At 43.5% G+C, this 23964-nt stretch overlaps 1 protein-coding gene across 5 annotated transcripts in view; it reads left to right on the plus strand.

The window, feature by feature from the left end:
- Positions 1-9761: 9761 nt before the first annotated feature.
- LOC119404089 (terpene synthase) overlaps positions 9762-23964 on the plus strand; it is a 33442-nt gene continuing 19239 nt past the window's right edge. The window contains exons 1-7 of one of the 5 annotated variants that reach the window (XM_049418350.1): positions 9838-10058; positions 10171-10256; positions 10719-10787; positions 11474-11715; positions 13468-13553; positions 13970-14133; positions 18587-18688. In XM_049418350.1, coding sequence (XP_049274307.1) covers positions 13531-13553; positions 13970-14133; positions 18587-18688 — 289 coding nt within the window. In that variant the 5' untranslated portion in view covers positions 9838-10058; positions 10171-10256; positions 10719-10787; positions 11474-11715; positions 13468-13530. Of the gene's footprint in view, positions 10059-10170; positions 10257-10718; positions 10788-11473; positions 11716-13467; positions 13554-13969; positions 14134-18586; positions 18689-23964 lie in introns of all 5 variants that reach the window. The other 4 variants (XM_037670699.2, XM_037670696.2, XM_049418346.1 and 1 more) reach the window with 4 other exon arrangements.

Genomic DNA, 23964 nt, shown 5'->3' on the forward strand with positions numbered 1-23964 from the left:
CGGCCCGGGCCCGCACTTTCAAGACCGAGCCCAGCCCGGGCCCGCCGGAAAACGCTTCGGACGGCCCGGCCCGGGCTTTCGGGCCGGCCCGGGCCCGTGCAGTGCTCTAGCACAATGTGCCAACGACGCCATAGGCTACTCTCGGGCGTCCATACATCCCATTTGGCCCGCCAAGCAAGCTCACATTGTAACGCGAATTCATTACTCGTCGGCCTGGCATCCACGCAACAAGGCTTTCGACCACTCACGAGCTACTGACATACACATCGCATCTTGCCGCTGCCTGTGACGAGTGTCAGCTGCAAGAGCGACCACGTGCTTTGCGGCGAAGTGGCAACAAAAAGAAATGGCGCTTGTGACGGTGCAAGTTGTAGCGAGCGCGGGCCAAGAAACCACCTTTAACTTATCGGCCTAACGCTGCAACGGAGCCGGCGAGTCGCGGCCGCAGCCATGGCCTCCGAGATTAGCCGGCGGCGCGGCTGATTTCGTTCGCTCAAACTAGTACACTGTAGCTCAAACCATGGCTGAGGTGCTGAGGGCCATGGATAGAGCCATGCTGAGGGCAGCATTCTCGCGGCGCGCGCGGGCGCTAGTCACGTGGTTCTTTTTTGTATTTCGCGGGCTTTCTTTGCAGCTTGGAAAAAATGGTATACGTGAGACTTTCTTTATCGCAAATAATGCAAATGGGGTTTCTGAAGACGCTCTGAAACTTTGCAAGCAGCATTTCTTGCCTAAAGTCAATATTTAGCAATTTAGTTAAATCGTCCTAATTAACAAATTAGTTAATTACAAAACAAAAAAAATGTCTGTAGTGCGCAAGGTGGCTGTCAGCAATTTGCAACTGATTTCACTCGCCTGCCTCTAATATTGTATTTTTTAACCCTTGGCTAATGATAGTTGGGACACCCTGTGTATATATATATATGTGTGTGTGTGTGTGTGTGTGTGTGTGTGTGTGTGTGTGTGTGTGTGTGTGTGTGTGTGTGTGTGTGTGTGTGTATGCTATCTCATTGTTTTTCTTATGGGAATGGGTCCAGCGGCAAAAGAAAGAAATTCGGGCAGTTTGCACTAAGTAGCGCAAAGCTTGGCACAGCGAAGCAAGGGCCCAGCGCCCTTGCGTCTATAGTGACCATATAACACACCATTTCGCCAAGCCGCATGCGCGGCTTGGCCAAGTGGTGTGGTATTTATTTATTTATCACAGTACCCTCAGCGCCATATGGCATTACAGACGGGGGGTTACACAGTATATGATTGGTAATGACATATTTACAGGTATCAAGTACAATAATAAAAAAGAATATACAAAAAAAGCAAGAAGCATTGGACACAAACTCAATATTCTTGATGACAACAAATACACATAGCATCATAACATGGAATAGAAGGCAGCGTTAGAGCTCATGGTGGCAACATCATTGATTAGGCGGTTCCATTCCGAAAACTGTGCGTGGAAAAATGTATTCCTGAATGACTCGGTTCTGCACTTGTATTCTCTAACCTTTTCAGTATGGTCGATTCGCGATGAGATGTAGTGCGGTTGAAATGTGTACTTATCCTTATCTATACATGTTCTTGTATGAAAAATATGCTATGAAACATTATTAATCTTAACTTTTTCCTCCGTATGTCCGGCGTTTTCCACCCTAACCTCTCCTTCGCAAGGGGTATACGCTAACCCATGTAACACAAAAGAAGCTATTTCCCGTCTAAAAGACGTCTTGAACGGCTATCAAAAAGGGCTAATAGACGTCTTGGTCAAGACATTCCCGTAGCCGTAGACGTCTATCCGACGTCTGATAGCTGTGCTAATGTCCCGCTAGTTGACGTCTTTAGAAGACGTTTTGAAAAGACCAAGATAAGACGTTTTATAGACGTTCTTGTTTTTTCGCCGTTTTCGAAATTTTGGACTTTCGAAATATAAAATAAACTGATATAACTGTCTTTGCAGATGTTTGGTCGGCAGCCTGACGGCTACCATAGGAAGATAGAGATTGAGGGACCGAAAGAGCTCCCGCGAGAGCACTTTCCTGTTTTTCTCACACTTCCTATGTCAGTCGTGAAGCAAGTGACCAAACAATCAAGCAAGATCACTACGTACATACCTGTTCATCCACGCATGTCCCCACTGTTGCATATATAAGTTTTCGACGCTGAGTTTACTCGCGTTTATTGCGGACCGAATCAAGTTGTTGCGGTCGCTCATATATGCCGCGTGAATTATTGGCTACTTCAGCACACCATCCATATCCAATTTTCATGTAAAAGACATCGGTTTATAATAAATTTGAACACGTACGCAGGGGATCAACATCTTATACTGTACTACATAAATGATGTTTAGCGGATGGCGCGCAAATAAATAATCGCGCTTCTCAGCAACAATAAATTATCCCATGATGTTGTCAAATCGGTTTATTAATGAATAAAGCACAACCAAATGTGGCACAAAACACGCCGGAAGGTGACCGCACAAGGTGAAGCTGAGTGGCACGGCAGCGACGTAAATAAAATTCTGCATGAATGCACTCCAAGTCTCGTCAAAGAAACTGCACTGGCTTCCGCATTAGCTGGCGTGGTCTCAGGCCCAATATCTTGCACAAACAGCAGTGAAGAAAAGCTGCATACAGAGAAAGCAAGTAAGCTACGTAGGATTTACAACAAATAACAGATCATCAAGTCACTCTAAAGAAACATTTCCAATTACAGATATGATAAAATGCTGTCATGTATTAAGAAACGACAATCAATCATAACCGCACCTACAGGCGAGGCGCCTACGGTAGAAGCTTTGCACTTTGTCAGCGACAGGCCGGCGTAGTTGTAAGCATGCTTGCCTAAACTATGTCGGCCTGTCACTAGCGTGCGTGCGTGGAGCCACGAGCTGTAACGCGCAAAACATAATTACTCAAAATAGGGCGAGTCAGTCTGGCTTACGATTCGCACCGGCGCGTATACTATAGTTTCGCGTTCGACCACGCGGTTCAACCTAGCAAAGAACTCTTCACAGTTTAATCACAATGCTAAAACCTTTCAGTAAAAACGACGAAAGGTCAGGTGCACTTACCGAAAAAAGCACTCTATCCGAACGTGCACACGTACTTAGCTGTTTGTCTGGCTGCAACGAAGGTGGTGAGCAGAACAATCGCTTCTTGAAACGAACGTACCGACGAACGTACCGTCACAAAAAGCACAGTAAAGCTTGTTTCACCAAACACTGATGGAAAATATGCGACAGACAGTATGATCACCGTTGTGCCAAACAGCCCGTAATCCGTTCATCCGTTCACAAACAAAAGCTGACAACGCTACACAAAACGCAAATCACCGCCGGCCGTCGCCTAGCTCTGCTGCCGATCGAGCCGCCGCAGCCGCCGCGAACTGGCGGCTGGCGCGAACTAGTGGAGGAAGAGGGGAAAGGGGGAGGAAGGAACAAGTATTCTGAAACAAGCCTCACCCTTCACTTGACCGAGCTGAGCACAGCGTCACTATTCAACAGAAAAGACACAACGGTTCTCACAAAATAATCCCGCCTATTGCTCAATATTTAGTGAACATTCCTGCCAATAGGTATTTCTGCCATCGTTCGCTGTTGCGCGAGCGTTGCGCGGCCTTAGCCGCCTTGGCTTGAAAAGAATATACTTACCAGACTGCTGATAGAAACGCGCCTTGCGGAGCGAAACCAATTATTTTGAGGGCTTTGTTTTCTGCGTCTCTTCTTTCACTAAAGCGACAGTCACCGCTCTTTAGACATGCCGTTTTGGCGTCTTTGCGCTCGTGGACAAAACATTTGAAGAATCATTTATATAGTCGTTGCGCGCGCACTTCCCCCACCCACGAAACACGAAAGCTCTATAAAACGTTTTATAGAGGTTTATGGAGGTTTTAAACGTTTTAAAGACGTTTTATAGAGGTTTTGTGTTTCATAGGCAGAATGTACTCTGGTTATGTCGTAGCTGTTGAAAACGGTAATAAACAGTGCGCAGGCATATTTGAGAGGCAATTGTGCTTTATTTTGCAAAAATGTCTATTCTTCATCTTCTCGTAAACCAAGACGTTTATAGCCGTCCGTAGCCGTTTCGAGACGTCTTTTAGAGGTTTTGTGTTACATGGGAAATTGCCACCTATAATTATTGAGGACGAACCTTACCGCTAAGTTCTGTACCTTTTCTAGTAACTTAATGTCCTTTTTTAACCACGGGTCCCACACTGTGCAAGCATACTCGAGTAAAGACCGGGCATTCATTACATACAATAGTTGTTTTCCTCTCTCTTTCGTTGATGCATGTTCTCTAGCTCTGTCTCTTTCTTTTTCTTTCTGCATTTCTTTCTCTCTATTTCCCTCTTTCTCATTCTATCTGTCCTACGCTTTACTCTCTCCCTTTCTCTCCTCCTCACGCTCACTTCCCTTTCCTACCCCCTTGCTACACTATACTATACAAGGCTATATACCAGAGTCCTTCAAGCATTGAAGCTAGGACTCTGGCTATGCTAAGCCCTGCTAGCGTGCCTGGTTAGCCGAGTGGTTAGGACGCTCGCCTTCGGATCGAGGGTGCGCGTGTGTTCGAATCCCGCCTCGTGAAGATTTTTTTTTTTTCGGCAAGAATTTTTCTCTTTCTTTTTATATTTCTTTCCGTCTCTCTGTTCGTTTCTCTTTCTTTCTTTACTTCTTTCTTTCTTTCGGTCTGCCTCTCTCTGTAATCGTTCTCAGGATGCTTCACAGTGGCACATATACATATGTGCATACCCGTTAAGATGATGATAGTTTTCTGCGATAGACTCACAAGAAACGATTTGCTGAACAGCTTCGCAGCTAAAAACAACGAGATAACCGATTCGCCCCCATTTAACGCGTTCCACTCCCATTTGATTTCGATAAAGTTTATCCCCCCCCCCCCCCCGCTCCCTTATGCCGCCGTGTGCTCATCAAAAATAGTTGAACTGATTATGCATACAGGCGCTAAGAAATAAGACACGCATTTATTAAAAAGTGACCAGAAATGAATTATTAAAGCGAATTTCAAAGCACGCTTGAAACTAAGAAACGGCAGCGCGGTATTGCTAACGCAGGCAGAGGCCCCGTGTCGCACACGAAAACATGCAATATGACTAGATTTCGCATTTGTATACTTTCTAATATATACTTCGATCCTCGTTCATATCCCTCTAAGTATTCAATACGCGTGCGTCAGTCTTGAATAAATGAATGGGTTATTTCTGTTTTGGTCCTTTTTTTTACGTATCCACGAGTATTCCTTCTTCCTGTTTACTTCATTTTCTGCTCGTTCGCGTGATCCCCGCTTTTGCGGGAAAATACCGCAACACCGAAAAGACAAACAGGAACGAGGAACAATGTGCGGCAGCTAGGATGCAAGCAGATATATGCTGTGGGCCAATGGCTCAAAACTTTCCGAAGCCGACAGCCATCGACCACAATACTTTCTGCATAGTGTCCCGCGCCACGAAAAGGTTTGTGCAAACGCAGGTCGTTGCGGACGCGAAGCTTTTAAGTGACATATTTATACACGCGCTCCTTTGGCTCTTTAATGAATACAAGTTCCAGTCGATAAATACATGCCCGAAAACGTATGATACATGTAGCACGCCAGCATGCTGAATACAGACGCTTCAACATGGCGCGAAGCGAAATGGAACTTACATTAATTGTGTCACTTCTCCCTTATACTATTTTTTTATTGGTCCGGGCGTATACGCCCTATACAGCCAGTTGCTACGAAGTGCAGTTATATGTAATACGGGCCGTGTCGTTATCATTAATTTTTTTCAATGTCTTCGTAATCATATGCTGTTTTCGCCCTGCATTTTTTGATGGCGTTGCTCCACTTCATCTATCGACCGCTTTGTTCCTATATGGATTCGATACACGCGCACATTTCTCAAGAAGGCGCGCACTATATCGGAAGGCATGCTGAGTGCGCATTTTCTACGGGCACCAACGTATATGTAGCGAAGAACACGCGGGCTCGATATGCGCGCTCGAACTGAGTGTAGTACAGCGCTAACGCACGGTGATCGAGGGTCGTTCGTGTTTCCTGCTTTGGAATATCATAAAAGGAACAACAGATAATCTGAGACTGCATTTTGCAGAAACAACTATAAGAAATTGTGGTCCCATATGTAAAAGGGAGTTTGCACGAACGGCGGCGACGCTATGCACTCTGGGTAGGCAGCCATTTTTTTGTCAGAGGCGACCACGGAGTTAAATTGAGCTCACTTTAACGGAGTGCAGTGGCGCAGTCGTGTTTGCGAGCGTTGGTGTAGCTTGCAGGTGTGATCAAATGCGAACGCGACGCAAATTTAACTCCAAGGAGCGGCGTGCACGATGTCAGCTACACTGGAAGACTACACCGCAACGCTGTGCCAAAAAGACCGCGAGCGGTACGAAGAAAAGACGAGACTCTGCGGGCTGAACCCATTCGCGCTTCGTGCGGACGACTGTGTAAGCGATATGGACTTGTCGCCGCACGTCGACATCTCCGATATTCACGAGTTTCTCGTTTTGAGGACGAGTTTTATTACCTGGGAACAGCTGAAGTCGAGAAAGGCCCTCGAGGGCCACAACGCTGCGAGTGGGAGCCGTGGGCGAAGAAAGTCGCCGCCGACACCGTGATCGTCGTCACTCAAGTAGTACGTGTTAATTATTTGACTTTTCCATAGGTGCTTATGTTTGTTTCTCTGCGCTGACTTGCGTCGGCTTTACGACAGATCCGCATTAACCCTTACTCACCAAGAGCTTTTGGAGAGGTGCCGTCGAATGTACGCTACACTTGGCGTGAATGAGCAAGCTCAGAGGAGCATCCAGGCAAGAACAAAGAAGCAAAACCAAAACATGAAAGTAAAATGGTACGCTTATAGAACTGGCCGAATCACAGCATCAGCACCTACGTAAAAGTCAAATAATTAACACGTCTTTCCACGGTGTCGGCGGCGACTTTCTTCGCCTACGGCTCCCAGCTACTCGTAACAGCGTTGTGGCCCCCGATAGCCTTTCTCGATTTCAGCTGTTCCCCGGTAATAAAACTCGTCCTCAAAAGGAGAAATTTGTGAATATCGGAGATGCCAACGCGCGGCCACAAGTCCACATCGCTTACATAGTCGTCCACACGAAGCGTGAATGGGTTCAGCCCGCAGAGTCTTGTCTTTTCTTCGTACCGCTCGAGGTCTTTTTGGCACAGCGTTGCGGTGTAGTCTTCCAGTGTAGCTGACATCGTGCACGACGCTCCTTGGAGTTAAATTTGCGTCGCGCTCGCACTTGCTAACACCTGTAAGCTACGCCAACGCTAGCAAACACGACTGCGCCACTGCACTCCGCGGTTCCCAATCAAGCACCTCCCCCCCCCCCCCCCCCCTACGATGAATGATAATCAGACAAGATATGGAGGGGAGGGGGGGGGGCTTGCTCGGTCGCGGACGAAAATTAAAGATGGCAGCGGAAGGCCCTCTAACATGCCCTCTAAGCAAAAGCGTAGCCAGAAATGTTTTTCGGGGGGGGGGGGGGGGGGGGCTCAACTATCCTTTTTTTATGTTCGTGCGTGTGTTTGTATGTGTGCGTGTATATATACACACGCACAATCGAAAAATTTCGGGTGGGGGGGGGGGGTTCAACCCCCCCCCCCCCCTGGCTACGCCCCTGCCTCTAAGAAGGATGCACACCTGTGCTTCTAATGAAATGCTTTATTGAATACGCATGCATTTACTGTTTTTTTTTTACTGAACAGGAGGTAATCCTTGTGTTAAATTTCGTGTGTTATGACAAGGGGGGAAAGAAGTTCTTGAAATGGCCCGACAATTTTTGACAATTAATGCAACAGGCACCACACTGTAAAATTACTAAAAAATCGTGCACTTATCTAAAGACTCTCAGAACTTTCGGTACCGCTACGGCAGAATCCTCTAGCGGATAACAAGTTAAAATAAATGGTGGGGTAGGGGAGGGGCAACGTTTATAGATTTCAGTTCCGTAACTCCTCCGCCGAAGGCGGCCGCCGCTTTTACCCAGGCAGTGAGAGGGCGCCAGAGTCGTGAATAGCGCTGTTGGCGTTGTCTTGTCGCGCGCGCGGGCACACGTGTTCTTTCCCGTAGTTGCTTCGCCGCGTGCGGGGCTGTTGTTGGCTTTGCATGCTCGAGGTTACTCTCGACGACTTCGGTGACTGCAGACAATCGAGCATTCTTTGCCACAGGAAGTCAAGCAGTTTTCAAGCTTTGCGATGCCAACTTGTTTCGTGCCCGGCTGTACCAGCGGGTAGAAAAGCGGCACTTTTTTGCGCCGCCGCCCGGTCCGCGGCCTCTTGAAAGCTGGGTGCGAGCTATTTCTTGCGCCGATAAACCGCTGAGCAAAACATGTAAGACCATATACCATAGTGGCTAAGTTTAGCCACTTGTACCTTGCTTAGTGCATTTGAAAGCCTCTGTGCAAAAAAAAAAAAAAAAAATGACGTCGTGAGGTCCTCGTCCATGCCATTCCGTGACCTCTCAGGTGCTTCTGACGACAATGGGTACTGTGCAGCATTACCAGAAGCAACGGCCTTTTGTTACGTGGCAGGCTACGTGGCTTTCAAATTGAAAAAACAACGCGCGTTGCGAGGTCTGCAAATACGATGCCCTTGGTAGGCGGGATTCCCATGCCGCTTGAGTCTATGCTGGTCACTGTGCGCGAATGTGTCAGTGGTAGCCTTTCAGAGAAACTGCTTGCACGTAAGCACGTACGGCAAAGCGTGCTTCCAGCATGCTAGCAGGGACACATTTTTTGGTGACCTGTTTTGGGGTGTGCTGAATGCTCTTATAACGAGAGGCACAAACACTGTTGGCTTCACTTTTATTTGCTCCCGTGCACTTCTTTGCTCAAGCCAAATGCTTGGAAAACAGCAGTACCATTAGGGCATAGAGAGAGCGCAAGAAAGCAAGCTTTAAAAATTAATTGGCAGCAGACCTGCCAAGGAAGGGGGTGGGGTCAAACTTCCTCGTCCGATATTTTTTTAATTTTGCATGTGTATATATCCACGCACTCATACAAACACAAGCACGAACACACAAAAAATGTGATTGCCCCCCCCCCCTCCCTAGGCCCTAGCCTGGAATTTTTTTCGGGTGTGTGTGGGGGGGGGGGGGGCACTTGCTGAAAACCTCGACTATTTGAAAAAAACACCTATTTTCATTATTTATTTTTGGTAAAAACACATACTTAAAACTTTTTGAGGGGGCTTGTTCGGTCATTGGCGCGTATTTCAAAACTCCCGAAAAGGGGAAGGGGGCGCTTAATTGCTCGGGTAGGGGCGCTTGCTCGGGATTTTACGGTATATATAGTATATAGCATAGTATCGCCAATAGTATTCACAAAACGTGCGCCATGCGCGAAGCTGTTAAAGCTGGCAGCTGTGCGAAACTTCGTGCAAGCTGCCCGCATTTTATGTGCAATGTCTTAAGGTTCCCGAATCATCACTGTGATGGCTGCATGTTGAACGGATGGGATTCTTCAGGCCTTTTGTTGTATATCTGCACTATGGACATTCAAGACTCCCGCGCAAGCAAGCGAGATGACGGTTATCGTAAAACAGCATTGATAATCTTCTGTTGCCGTGCAACAAGAATAAAAAGGTAAATTAAACTGCTGTCTTTATGAAAGCGGAGCGAGCGCGCATTAAAGCGCATATGATGATGGCAGGTGGCAGCGCCCCATCGCATTTGATGACATCATCGCTCTCTTTGCATCGTTTGCATCATCGGCATCGTGCAGTCGAGGAGGCGGATGTGGTAACCGTTTGTCTGCAGCCGCCGCATGTCTTCCGCTGGCGTTGGTGTTGTCGCGAATCAATGAACCTGGCCAACCTGGCCCCTAGCCCAACTGCGGCAAAAGTTGGTTTACTTTGCTAGAGTGCACTAACTTTGCTTGTAAGAAAAGCTTTATAAAAGTCCAGCGGTGTTGGAACTCTACGTGTGTCTAATGATTCTTCAAATTTAATATGTGGTATCAACGTCCTGATTCGCCATGCGTCTGCCCATCGTGCGAGTAGGAAACGTAATGATAGTAATACGTAGGAGTAAGGAACAGTTTTCTCTAGTGTTGCGCTTCACGCCTGTGCATCTCGAATTTTTAACGTGTTTCTATTGACGTAGCGCATTTTTTTTTTCTCTCTCTCTCCATCGGAACAGCCGAGGAAGGAATTTATTAACTACATATGTGTCTTCGCGCCATGGACAAGAAAGGACAATCTATGACTAGTGAAGAAATGGAAAGAGTAAGTACTGGACTGCATTAAATAACTTTTAAAAATTTTATTTAAATCATGAGAGAGACGTCGCTGTAAACAGGTACTGGCGTCGTGGTGCTTGGTTCACCGCTGTGTTGATGTTGTGTGCTAATCGCACAATTTTAATTTCTGGCATCGTACTCTTTTTGCCGGTAACTTGGCCCCTTAGGAGGCGTGGTGTAACCAACACTTTAACATCTACAGCGATTCATGGCCAACATTACCTTCCTGTTGGCGCCAGCCTGCTTTATTTGTTAACGTGGCCATAAATACCGTGGTTAATGTGCAGAGCAAGCTGGGTAAACTTTATAAGGCCGGACTTGAATGATTGAGTTTTCTGGGAACAGGTGACATGAATTCAGTGTTTCTGTTGACATTTTAAATAATGGTCCAGTCGTCACAAAAGTATTTTGATCATGGCTAATTATTCTCTCCTGGAAATTATTTCAGGCGATACTTCAGCCTTATTATTACATTGTCAAAATTCCAGGAAAGCAAATAAGGACCAAGCTAGCACAGGTAAGATGGATGCAAAGTTCACTTGCTTACCTTTTTTGTTTCAGTACTGTAATCATCGACAGGTACTTATAGAGGCTAACTGTCAAAGGTGTAGTTTTAAAATATTCAAAAGCCATTGGCACATTGAATACTACTATTATTTCGTCATTGTAAATAAAGTGCATATGAGGACCGTAGTCTAGCAACCTAATCATGAATGACTGGTAGCTAAAGAATGTAAGCATCTTGTTATTTGCTGGGGTACGCCAAGTAAAATATGCCTTAAGTGGCCATGTGTATGAAGGAACCGGCCATCACATTTCATTGAGGTGGTGAAACGTTTAAATGTTATACCATTGCCTCTCCGAAAATGTGCAGTATTCATTCACAAAGGGCAATTTTGTGAATCAATGAGATATGGTGTTTCCCTTGTCTAATATTTATTTTGATGATTGCGTGTTGACCATTTGGGATTTTTCAGAAGTTGTTCACTTTGTCTGGTTGCAAGCAGCACAACGTTGTGATACTAACCTCATAGAGCATAGTCATAGATATTTGTGACCAGAAAACAAATCTTTGTCTAAATTCAGTTCCTGTGTTTACAGACTCTGGCAAATACACTTCTAGGTACATTTTGTCTAACACCACTCTTACTGACAGTGCTTTCCTTGTTTACCCAAAACCAATAATTAAACATTGGCTTTCAGTAAGGCCTGATCAGACATGGATCCTGATTTTCTCCAAGGAAAGGTCTCCAATAATGAAGTGTACCAGACAAGTTGCTCTGGTGTATGGTCAACAAACTATGTGAGGAAAATTTTTAGCAAGTCAGGATGCCAGGTCAGGACTCCTGGGTCCTCACTATGGTGTCGTCATCCTACACTATGGACAATCAAGATTCCCGCACCCCTACTTTTCCTCACATCCATAAACTGCCCGCATAATGTAGGTGAGTCATTGATTTCTGCTGAAGAGCTAGACAAGTGCTGTCACTTAAAGTGGTATTAGACAGAATGGGCCTTAGTGTTCTGTTTGCTACCTGCTGTAGTAGGTCAGTAGCTATGGTGTTGTTCTATTGAACACTTAGTCACAGGTTTGATTCTCGCCAGGTCAACTGCATTCCATTTGGTGCAGATAAGAATGCTCTCATGCTAAGCAGGTATTGGGCGATAAAGTATTCTTTCAGAACTCTCCTGTTATTGATTTCACTATCATAGGCTAATTATTAGAAGATGAAGTGGAGGTCAAAGTTTCGTCTTCAAATTGCATGCCAAAAATTTAGCACGTTAACGTAAGTGTGACACCAGGAATTGCAAAGTCTTTGCGTATTGTGGCTACATTGCTTCAATGACATTGTTTGAAACTTCCAATGTTAGGCTTTTGGTCCCTTTGAACACAGTGTCAATATTATTTACCAACAAACAATTACCTAGGCCCTAGCAGACACCATCAAAATATTTGATGTCACGGTGGGCTGGTGCGGAAGCTTCAAAAGTGGCATTGACACCTGTATTATCTTCTTCTTGTGTGTTTTCTCATTTACCAAGCATCTTCTCACGGTAAGAGTGGTGCTTTCGGTATTGGGAAATTATAATTTATTATTGCAAGAAAAATCATTTTTCTCTTTAGTGTACCTTTAAAGTACCCTAGATAGTCAAAATGAACTTGGAGTCCCTCACTATGCCATGCTTCATAATCTGGATATTGTGGCTTTGGCATGTAAAATTCCAAAATTTAGTTTGTTATTCCATTTACACGGTAGATGTGGATATAACTGGATTGGGGCGAAAGCTTTTGTAAGTTTGCTTTGCACACGGATAGGACAAGAGAGAAGAAATACAGAACATGCCCATGTTTCTTCTCTCTCTCTGTCTTTCTGTGGCATCACAGTCTGCCTTGAACTTTTACATTCCGCTAATTTCTTGTTCATAACTTTCATTGCATTCCGTGCTGTAATGACTAATCAAACTGCCAACAATGCCCAGTAGAGAATAAACTTCTCACATATTTCATTCTTCCCTTCATTCTTTGCAAACATTGGCATGAACAACTGAGTGGTTTCAGCAGATAACCATTTGAGCAGTGTCTGCAAGTCTGTCCAAAGTTTGTACAGTACTTTTTGAATTTTAGAGAGAAAGCGCTGCATAATAAAATAATAAAAGTAGCTACAAATTTCATGTGCTCATGTCCTCCTGCCGATTGCAAACTTGGCATTCCTTGTGTTGTTAAACTGTTAAATCAATTCTGGAAATGGTTATGTTATCTCTATGGCCTGTGGTTAGCTCATCAATATATTCTGATGAACCTTTGTCTTCAGTTTCTGTGAAGTGTGCTTGGTTTTTCAACTATATTGCTTTAGTTGACTTGACAGCTGTAATGCCAAGTTATAACCTCTGTAGAAATTATGATCTCTGCTTATAATCATCTTTTTATTTCTTCTAATTTGTGCTGTTTTATATACATTACTGACAGCTGTCATTTGTGATTCTAATGCAACTGTCTACTTAGGAATGTTAATCATGGTACCATACATTTAAACTGTGCCAGCTGTGTGTCATGTTGCTGCAGACAGTTTTTAGTATGCTAATATTAAGGCCTGCTTTGGTGTGAATGGCTGTATTGAAAGTATTCTTTTGTGGCATGCTTAAAGATCTGCAATGTGCTCCATTTCTAATTTTTTGTTTCTGCTTTGCATTTCCAGGCCTTCAATTATTGGCTGAAGATATCCCCTGAAAAATGTCAAGCTGTTACAGAGATTGTTCAAATGCTCCACAATTCTAGTCTCCTGTAAGTATCATAACTTTGTTTGCATGAGTACTCTTGCTTATAGCATGTTTACATTGACATGCTACCAAAAATTTCTCTGCCTGCAATACTTTACGTCTCTGTTGCCATGGCTCATGGCATTCAACACCCTTGTTTTTCAATGCACAAACAATGCTGCGTACGATGCATCAATCCTGTGCATAGATTACTGCCTACATAATTTAATGAACAGGTTGTTTTAGTTGCTGTGAGGCCAAGTTAGTACACACAATTCACTGCTTTTCTTTTTTCTGAAGTGTCAAAAATGTTGTGTACTTGCGTTTTGGTGAGTGCAAGCATTTTGTGCTGACCTATTACTTATCCAATTAGTATGCATGCCTGCATCATTCAGCTTCATGTATGGCTTCACAGGCCTTTTTTTTGTCTGGTTTTTATAGGATTGATGACATTGAGGATAACTCCTTGCTTCGAAGAGGTGTGCCTGTCGCTCATCACATCTTTGGAGTGGCCAGCACCATAAACTCTGCTAACTATGTTTACTTCCTCAGTCTTGAGAAATGTCTACAGCTCGGTGATCCTCGGGCCACCACTGTTTTTACTGGTGAGCCTGCCTACATTCTCTGAGGACACATATACTAGCCTGAAGTGGCTCTGCTTTGTGAGCACAAGTCATTAAGTAAGAAGAGCAGATGGTGATTGGTTTTCATTTCATCGTGGTGATTAGCTTCACTTTTTGCAGCAACAATACCTATGAATGTAGTGCAGTAATGTAATTAATGAAAATCACAAGTCCCATGAATTTGCATGCAGTTTTGTCCATACGAATTTATTAGAGCAAGCATACCAAAAATATTTCGTCTGGGTGCATATACACTGCTTACTGTGAGAGGCGACACTCCATCAGTCTTTGAACACCATTTCCTGCAAACATGCAAGCCAGAGCCTCATTGGCTTTTATTTGTTATGTTAAAGAATCCTCCATAGAAATGTTTTTTCTTTCAGCACAGCAGGAAGAGTAAAAATGACCAGTTTCAATACAAAGATGGCTTCTTTTTTCATAGTGCTTCTTTATGTGTACATTCCTATTTAAAGGCTCAAAGATGACATGACACGCATTGCATTGAAGAAAGAGATGGCGTATCACTCTTTATGAACAAGTTCTCATTTATTGCAACTGCCTGTGCACTTACATGAGCCTCATTATCTGTTGCAAAAAGATAATCACTACAGATAATCACTTGTATTAGTGCCGAGAATGCAACATTGAATCATTTCAGTGTCCGTCATTTTTTTTTCTCGGACATTGTAGAATGGACACAGTAGTTTATTTTTGGTTATGCAGAAGGACTAAGAAATGACAGGAATAAGGCCAAATGCACTCTTGGTATGGTCTAAAATGCACAACAATCTCAAAAACACCACTGTTTTCAGTGCATGCATGCTTTCAGGATGGCGCTGCCATATCAGGGTCAGTATCCAACACAAGTGGAGTTGCCCCTTCATCAGACAGCACGTTAGATTTGTATTCGGAATTGGAAAAGCCGTTGCATTAGTCATCAGTCCCATGTGGGCAACCATCTCAAGCTGATTCTGTGGCCATGCTTGAGGAAGGAACACTTGTGTTTATTTGAAATAGAGCAGCTGATAAAAGAGAGCAACCAATGACACAAATATAACACTGGGCAGACCCATGCTGGAGAACGCACACCAATGAAAGGAGCACTATTGTTACTTGAAAGGATGTGCGTAATAGCAAAGACAGCAAGACGCTAAAAACAAAAATCTTCTATAAACAGATGGCAAAAATGTGCAATGGTGGTTACCTTTCACAATGACACAGATACTTGAATGGAGAATCGCCCCTATATAGTTGTATATAAAGTCCAGTGGCTGCACCTGGAGATGTGTGTTTTACAGCCACCAACAAATAGCCTACCAATAAAACTCTGAGAGAAGAGAAAATATGTTTCTAGAAACATGCGGCAGATTGCGGAACTGGTACTTTAGATCCCGCCGACTTTTGTGTTCTTTTTTTTTTCTTTAAATAAATGTGTTTAAGGAGAGGTTAGTACCTAGGTGTGGCTCCGGCTGTTCCTCTTCCGTGAAGCTGTCAATAATCGCAAAGCAGTACAAAATTGATACGTGAATGGACATTCACATACCTAATCCCAATACTAAAATATAATTGTCCATGCAACGGGAATGTTCACACGTCATAAATGTTCACACACACGAAATATCCACGTTTAACAGAAGAGTTCATCAAGGTGGTCACACAACAGTCACTGGGCACTTGCCCGCACTTCAAACATGACACTCATGATAGCAGAAACAAATGCTGATAGGTACGGAAACATGAGAAATGCACATAAACATTGTAAACATGTGACAGATCATCTGTTAGTAACTAACAATACAAACAATATTTTTTAATCTGATTTCGCACCTTTCTGATATTTCTGATTCTTCTAAAAACTATACTAATGCGCACACAGTGATATTTTGGAATGTTTCTGGGGGGGGGGGGGGGGGGTTGGCCATGGCCCCTAAATTTTTGCTTATGATAGTGGCTGTCTATCTAGCTATTTAGTTTTCCCGAAATTTCTTATGGGGAACATAACAGTTTTTTCAGTGTAGAAGATGTTCTATGTCTTCTTCAGCTTCTTCACATGAGCATGTTAGTTTTTCTTATCCTATGCATGAAGCTCTTAGTATAGGCAGTGCCTAGCCGAAGCGAGTGAATTGTTATTTCGACAGGTTGATTAAGTTTAATTAGAATATTAAATTCTATTCCAGGATCAATTCTATATAATTGAGAGTTCTGCGCACTCTTTGTAAACCAAGCTTCTTTGGAAAGTCGGCCGCATAGTTTGTTCAACAAATATCGTACATTGCTAGCTGTGAAAGGTAGTAGATAAGTCATCCTCCTGATACACTGCATGTGCCAAGCAATCAGCTGTGACATTTCCTACGTTTTCACAGTGACTTGTAATCCGGTGGAAAATTAATGTAACTCTTTTGCTATGGCGCATGTCTCCTGAATTTCATGTCAATGTGTTATCTGCTTTTTCTAAGCTGATATACATAGTAATGAGGCTTGCAAGTCACTCAGAATTACCCAGCAAAGAGCTCTTGACTGTTGGCCTATGAATTGTAAAGCAGAAAGTTTAGCATACAGTTTTACCCTTTTGGACATTGTGAATTGGCAGAGCTTAAAAGCTTTTCTCTTTTGGTAAGCTGGTATACTAAGAATTCCCATGTAGAACTTTGTTTTAACACGACCCCCTTCAGTGTAGACGTTAATAAGATCTGCATATTTTGTGTAAAGGCATGCTAAAGTTAATTCTTTTATTGCAATTATGGGTATGTCATGATTTCAAGTTGATCCCAGAATTGAAGTGACAATTTTTGGAATGGTGAATCTCCATGGGGGATGAGTTGCGCATGCAGGCCAATATTCATGGGTAGGCAGTAAGTTTCTACATCGCAGTATATCTCTGTGTATGCGTGTAGGGTTCTTTCTTGAGCAGCTCGGCAAAGAGGATTAGCGTGCTGTCGCCAAACGAAAATAGTGTCTACAGGTTTCTGTAGATCTTGATGCTTGGAAAGTTGGTTCACGGGACTCTGTAATTACCAAGGCGCTGGAAGATGCATGCGATACGCCAAGACATATACGAAGGCTTCTGGCCAGGATTCTTTGGACTTTTTCTTCTAAATTATAGGCGATATCCCGTGTAGCACTGGAGTGGTGTACGCTGTTCTTTTTCCGATTGACAAGTGAATGTGTAATAAAAAAAACTAACTACCCCATCTCTCTCAGGCAAATTGACAAAGAATGTTGATTAAGGAGTTGCCTTTCTCCTCTAATGCTTTTATTTGCGAGGCCCATGACAGTTGCCTGTGTAAAATAACACCCAAAAACTTGTGTTGACACACAAGTTGTTAAGACTGGGAGTTTGTCTCGAGCTTAAATCTTTTGAGAGATTTCCTTGTAAACGGAGGTACGACAGTTTCTTCATGTGAGAATCGTACCATTGGTTTTCAAAAACTTTAATTATTCTTACGTCTGCTTGTAGGGCATGCTGAGTGGCTTGAATACCTGAGTCAGTTGCCCATGTGTGCAGGTCGTCTGCATAAAGTGAATAACTCAAAGTAGCAGCCGATATGTGTGACAATTCAGCCATAACACAATTAAATATATATGGACTGAAGACGCTACCTTGGGGAACACCATGACTCACTTTATGCTCTTTGCTTTTGCCATCAGTAGTTTCAATAAGGATTTTCCTGTCTCTTAAGAATTGTGAAGTTCATCTGAGTGTTCATCTAAGTATGCTCAACTGAATTAACCCATGTAGGATGTGTATGTGGCTGGTTGTGTCAAACGCCTTCTGTATGTCTAGAAACACTCATGTCATTTTGCATATCTGAGTCAAGAGAGTGGGGAATGTACGGGTACATCATTGACATGGCTGAAACAAAGCACGGAATTGCACCAGTTCTTAAGTGACACTTAAAGGGTTAAACTACAATCAAAACAGGCAAACTCTTGCAACAGTATTGCAGCTGGAGAACCACTGTTGCTGCACTTCTGCTTTAAGACTGACTCTGTGTGTGTGTGAAAAGTGGAATTGGTTCACTTACTTAGAAAGTTGGGTAACAGGGATGCAATAGCTTTGTTGCCGTGACGAACCCAGAAACAATGTACAGAGATTATTGTGAAACTCCATCTGGTCTAAGTTCATCCAGAGCTCCTCTGCTACAGGTCCACTCGCAACCTCGCTGTAGCTTTTGAAACTATAATATCCATTTGGCAATGCGGTCCAGAAGTTCATCTTGGGTTAATCTCATGCTGAAATGACCATACAGGGAAAAAATAGTGCTTTTACTATGCAGGCATGTCTCTGTCATCTCTGACTCTGTTTTAAGCTTGTGCTATCAGTCAAGCAGCTGCTGTGGAATATCTGAAATATGTGGCCACATATTTGCTATATATGGCTAGGCGGTCATTGTAGGAAATTGTAACACTATTCGTGAACATATGCTTAATGCAGAACAGTGCCTAGAACTTCACCGTGGTCAAGGCATGGAAATTTACTGGAGGGACAACTACATCTGCCCTTCAGAGGATGACTATATCACGATGGTTAAACGAAGTAAGTTTCCCATTTCTCTGTTGCAACATGAAAGCTAGTGGAACTCTGTTTTAGAAACAAGCAGTTGAATATAAACAACACATGTTATGTTATATTCCTGTCGTGTTTTCTTGTACCATTTTTTTTGCTACAAGGTGGCATATGAACTGGCCCGTTGTTGCACTATTTTGCAACCAACTAGAGCTGGAATTAAGTGCTTTTTTTTAGCTTTGTTTTTGTTATGTCCAGTTGTACGCACAGGATGCTTTTTCGCAACGTCAATTTTTGTTCAAGCCGCCATCAAGTCCCGAATGATTGATGCTGTATGTTTGCAGTGCCATCTGTATGTTTTAAAAAACTCGCCAATGTGTCGTTCTTTTTTGCTAGCAAGTGCTGTCATCCTGTGTGGATGCAAAGAATTTTTCTTTTGCACCGTTGACTTTCAGTTTTCATTCCAAGATCTGTTTAGGCCGGCATGTCAGCTACTGCTTGCACATACGCACATGTGCGGGTGCACAGCAGTGTGCTTTTAAATTTGTCTCTAAGGCAGTTTTTGTTTGTTGCGCTCAAAAATACTGACGTCTGTCTGGTTTCTAATCTCTCAAAGTGTGGCCACTTGATACACATCTGTTTATTGTCCATGGGGTTCAATTAGAGCTGTTTACAAGCAAGCACTGGTGCAAAATGAAACCGTTGTATATGAAATATACTGCTGTGCATATGCATTTCTTTTCCTTTGAATTCCAAAAATTGATTTCCTGTTGGTGGCAGTAAGATGAAGCATTACTGGAAGTTTCTAATATGTTAGGTTCTTATGATGGGTGTACAACCATAGAGTTTTCTTTCATGCGCTCAAACACAGAGCGAATACGCTATGGCCGTGGCAACAATTTCTCTGCTGCAAGCGAGTTGAATGGCGATTCTTTTGGTGTGGACTACTGCCCATATGTGACAGTAATGTTTTGAGTGTGTATTTCTAAGCCTGTGAAGCTTCTTCTTAATATGTTTTTTATAACGAAAGTGTTTTATGCCGGGGTCCACCACGGCTCCACTGACGCATTTCTGTCACTGATATGACGTTGTAAAATATAAAGACTAACATATGGCAAAGAAAAAACTAGAAGAAAAAGTTCTGTCACCGGGAGTTGAACTTACGACCCCTCGATCCCCAGCGCGCATTGCGAAACGACTCCGTCACAGATGGCACGTTCTTCGTCGTACTAACAGCGTGCTATTTATATACACAATTTGCCGGTGGCGGTACTCAGAGATCGGTGGTACATCAGCGTGTTTTCGCTATCACTAACGAGATGGCGCGAAGGGCTTGAAGGGCGCGCTTTAAAGGTTGTTGCCCCACGCGTTGAGATGAGCGTCCGCCTCTACAGTGCATGGTCGCTCGTGCGCGCGCGCTTATTTTGTACGTCTTGCGCTCTCACAGCAAGTTTCAGTTGAAGTTACACAGAGCACGAAGGTCACTTCGCTCACTGCAGCGGCCACTTTTGCGAAAGGAGCGCACTGCTCACAAACAAATAAGTTACAACTGTGACAGTTCGCGCTCATCCTGTGTATACTTGTGCGTTTGTTTTGTGCGTCCTCCTTTGTATTTGATTAGCGCGCTTTAACTGTCAAACCAGGGGCATAGCCAGAAATTTTTTTCGGGGGGGGGGGGGCACCACCTTGATCTGTAGTGGGAGCCATGCAGGCAGATGTGGTTGAGTGTCACTTTGTGCTCTGTGTGCCATGTAAAAAAAAAAAAAAAAAAATCGGGGGGGGGGGGGGCATGGGCCTGTTGTGCCCCCCCCTGGCTACGCCACTGTGTCGAACTGTGACAGTTGTTAGTTCGCGCTCATCCTGTGTATGCTCGTTCCGTGCGTCCTTTCTGCTTGAGCAGTGCGTTACAAGTTTCGAGCTGCTTGCCGTTCTTTGCGTGACATTAATTGTTGCTAGAGCATTCATTTCTTCGCCCTCGGGGCGAAACGATGCACAGAAGACACTCAACTATGTCTGTGAAGACACGTTTGACTTTCATGTTATACCGATTCCTATGATAGAGGGATCAGCCATGTTTTTTTCGTATTTATTTTTATTATTTGTGAATAAGCAGTGCATCTATACCCATGGAAAAATTCTTTGTTACCTTATGGTCACTCTAAGAAAATTAGGATAATTTTTTTTACTAGGCCTCTCTGAAGATCTTAAATCTGCAATTTAAAAAAAGACAACGCTGTAGGGTCGCATTTGGTGAAAAAGTTCATCGCTTGAAGGTTAGGCCTGATTAAACCAAGTCAGTCCCCACATGCATACATGCAAACTCTCCTGATTTGGCCGGGCAACTCCCCCATTCTGACCAATCCTCCAGATTGTACAGGCTTGGCCATGAATCTTTATTAAAAAAAATGGGCATCCGCAATAAAGAAAATAATATTGAAGGAGTGCCTCGTGAAGTCCCAATAGTTAGCTTTACCAAAAGGGCTGTAGGGCACTTTCCCTCTCCCCACCAATACAAAGGAAGGAGGGTGCCTCTGGTTCTGCATTTAATCAAAGGAGCATTTCCACCGCATTTACCTGTGGTCTTTGTTACGTATGGTTGGGCGTGTTATTTTTAACCCTTTGAGACGCTATGTACACAATTGTGCACACCACTTGTTTTTGATATTTGTATCAACCAGGCGCCAAGAAAGAGCAAGATGCATTGAGCTTTGGATGAATTTAGACTCCTGCCCAATAAATTTCTCTTCATTTACCCTAATTTTGCAGTGTACTGTTGCATATGATCACTTTGATGAAGGCATACCATGTTCAACGACGTTCGTGCCGCTTCCCACTAGCCATGTCGAAAGGATAATTTTTCTTTGCTCAAAATGGACATAATCGAAAATGATTTTGCACTATATTTGTAGCCTGAGATTTCATTCTAGTTATGCAAAAATAGAGCGTGAATGACTTCAGAATAAAAAGATATTTAATTACAATTTAAATAAGATTAATTGCTATAACACACATAGATTAACATATTATGACAATATTTTTGTTGCAACAGAATATCGAGTGCCTTAAAGGGGTCATGAAGCACCCCTTGGGCTTGTTGAAAAAACACATCCTGTGGAAAGCTGACACGGCTGTGAACTGCTCTGCCAAATATTACAGTCGTACGCGCCGCGTAAAGGCCACAAGCGGAGCGCGAAGTTGCCGTTTCCCCAGGCACCCTCTTTTCAAACAGAGGCCGGTTCTCACTCTCGTCGGTGGGCGGGGCGTCTGCACGTTGACGTCGCAGATCTGCCAGTTTACGTCGCAAGAGACATAGCATGCTTATTGGTCGATAGCCGACGTAAATCGAGAGTGGCGTTCGGATCAGATGCGCTTCTTGCCACGGGGTGCCGCCACTTGCCGGCGCCGCACTCCTCAGTACATGGTAGCTGCACTCGCGTACGCGAATCACAGCGGGAGAGCGATCGCGTTTCATGACGCGCGCTGACGTAACTTATTGCCCCGTCCCATCCCTCCCTATGTAGCTTCCAGTGCGCTCGTTGGCACGAGAAAAGAGAGAAAGCTCTGAGAGCGTGCACCAAACCCCCGTAACTCCGCACATTCTAGACGGATTCGAGAAATTTTTGCGGCAATCGATTCGGGAGGCAGTAAACTCCGATACTGAGGTCATTAGATCATTACTTGGAAAAGTGGTTCATGACCCCTTTAAAGTAATGTGTATCGATTTGACGCATTTGCAGGCAGTTCTTCATAGGTGGCGTTTGAATGGGTTGATGTCAATGAGGAGCTCTCGATAACACAACGACAAGCTTTTTTTTTTGGGTCTTACTGCAGTGCATGCCTACCATTAGGGTTTTATTTTAGGCACCACAGGACATAAACAGTGGCTTCAAGCAAATGAAGGGTCGTACACAGAAAAGTTTATTTTGCAGCACCTTCGCCGCACTACAGTGCTTGCATTGAAAAGCAAAAATTTCGGGCAAAGTAATTGATGCACACACTTATGTTTCGAGCATCTACGGTTTGTGTCGTATCGGCGTAATTTTGTCTCGAACACTTGCATCAGAGCCAACATTATCTTTTAGCAGCAGCCATATTTGCAGCGACATGGCATGGTTATGATGAGAAATTGCTCATAGCAGTCGTCATACGTAAAAAAAAAACCATGTCACATTTCAGTCCATGAGTACTGTACGTTGGTGTCATGCTGTGAAGTATACTAAGACTAATAGTGCACAAGCTGTTGTTGGCCGTTCTGCATTTTGTCCCTTAATTACACATGCATGCACACGCCAAATAACTATGAGCACCAGTATGATTGCTGATGCCTAGAAAGTTTACTGGCAATCATTTAGAGCTGTTTATGACTGCAACCAAAAACGTAAGCGAGTTTTCTTTTGTTGCATCCTGCAGAATATCATGATGCCGGTGGCACGTTAAATCTGCATCATCACTTTGTCATGCAATCCTTTAGAGGTGCGGCAAGTTTTGGTGGCAGCTGTTCAGAGCCATGCCAGCATTAAACCGGTGTCATAAGAAAGTCGAATAAAAAAAAATCTAAAGCAGGCTGGCCACAAGGTGCCAGCTTGCAGGACCATGCCATTAGTGGGAATGGGAACATGAAAAGTGAGGGGCAGTGATGTTATAAATAAACTATAAATATAGTTAAACCTTGATATAAGGAAGATAAATATGACCAAATTATTGGTATAATGAAGTATTGCTCTTATTACAAATTCATGTCCATAGAACACCATGTATTGTGAACCTCAATATAACGAAGCATGCTTATCAGTGATAACTAAATTGCCCATCTTATTGACTTCATTATAACGAGGTTTCATAGGCACCCTTTTTTCGCATCAGTTCCACAATCTGAGAGCCTTAAAGTTGTCTGCGTAGCTCTTATAGGAGCTTGTTTAATAAAAATCTTTTTGCTCAGGCACATCTTTTTGAGCGTACCCTTTAAACTGCTCATTTGCTTCATCCGTATAAGCTCAATAGTTAAAAAGTTCATTGATGAAACTTTGTTAATTACTCACAAAACTGCGCAAATTACTCATATCTTAAGGCTGCTTGTCTGGACACTCAAATGGCAACAATAGTGTCACCATAATTTGTCTTATTTTAAAAATTTGGTGCATACCAAATTTAAAAACCTGGTATTTCATACATAAACCTGCTTGCACTGTTATAAATAACAATGATTATGAAATAACATTGTCATGCTAGAAATTCAAAATCCAAATTTTTTGTTCACATGGCTCAGTTTTAGCATCCAGGCTTCAAATGAACAGAGCATGGGCTTG

The sequence above is a fragment of the Rhipicephalus sanguineus genome, chromosome 1 (assembly GCF_013339695.2).
Source record: "Rhipicephalus sanguineus isolate Rsan-2018 chromosome 1, BIME_Rsan_1.4, whole genome shotgun sequence".
Lineage (NCBI taxonomy): Eukaryota > Metazoa > Arthropoda > Arachnida > Ixodida > Ixodidae > Rhipicephalus > Rhipicephalus sanguineus.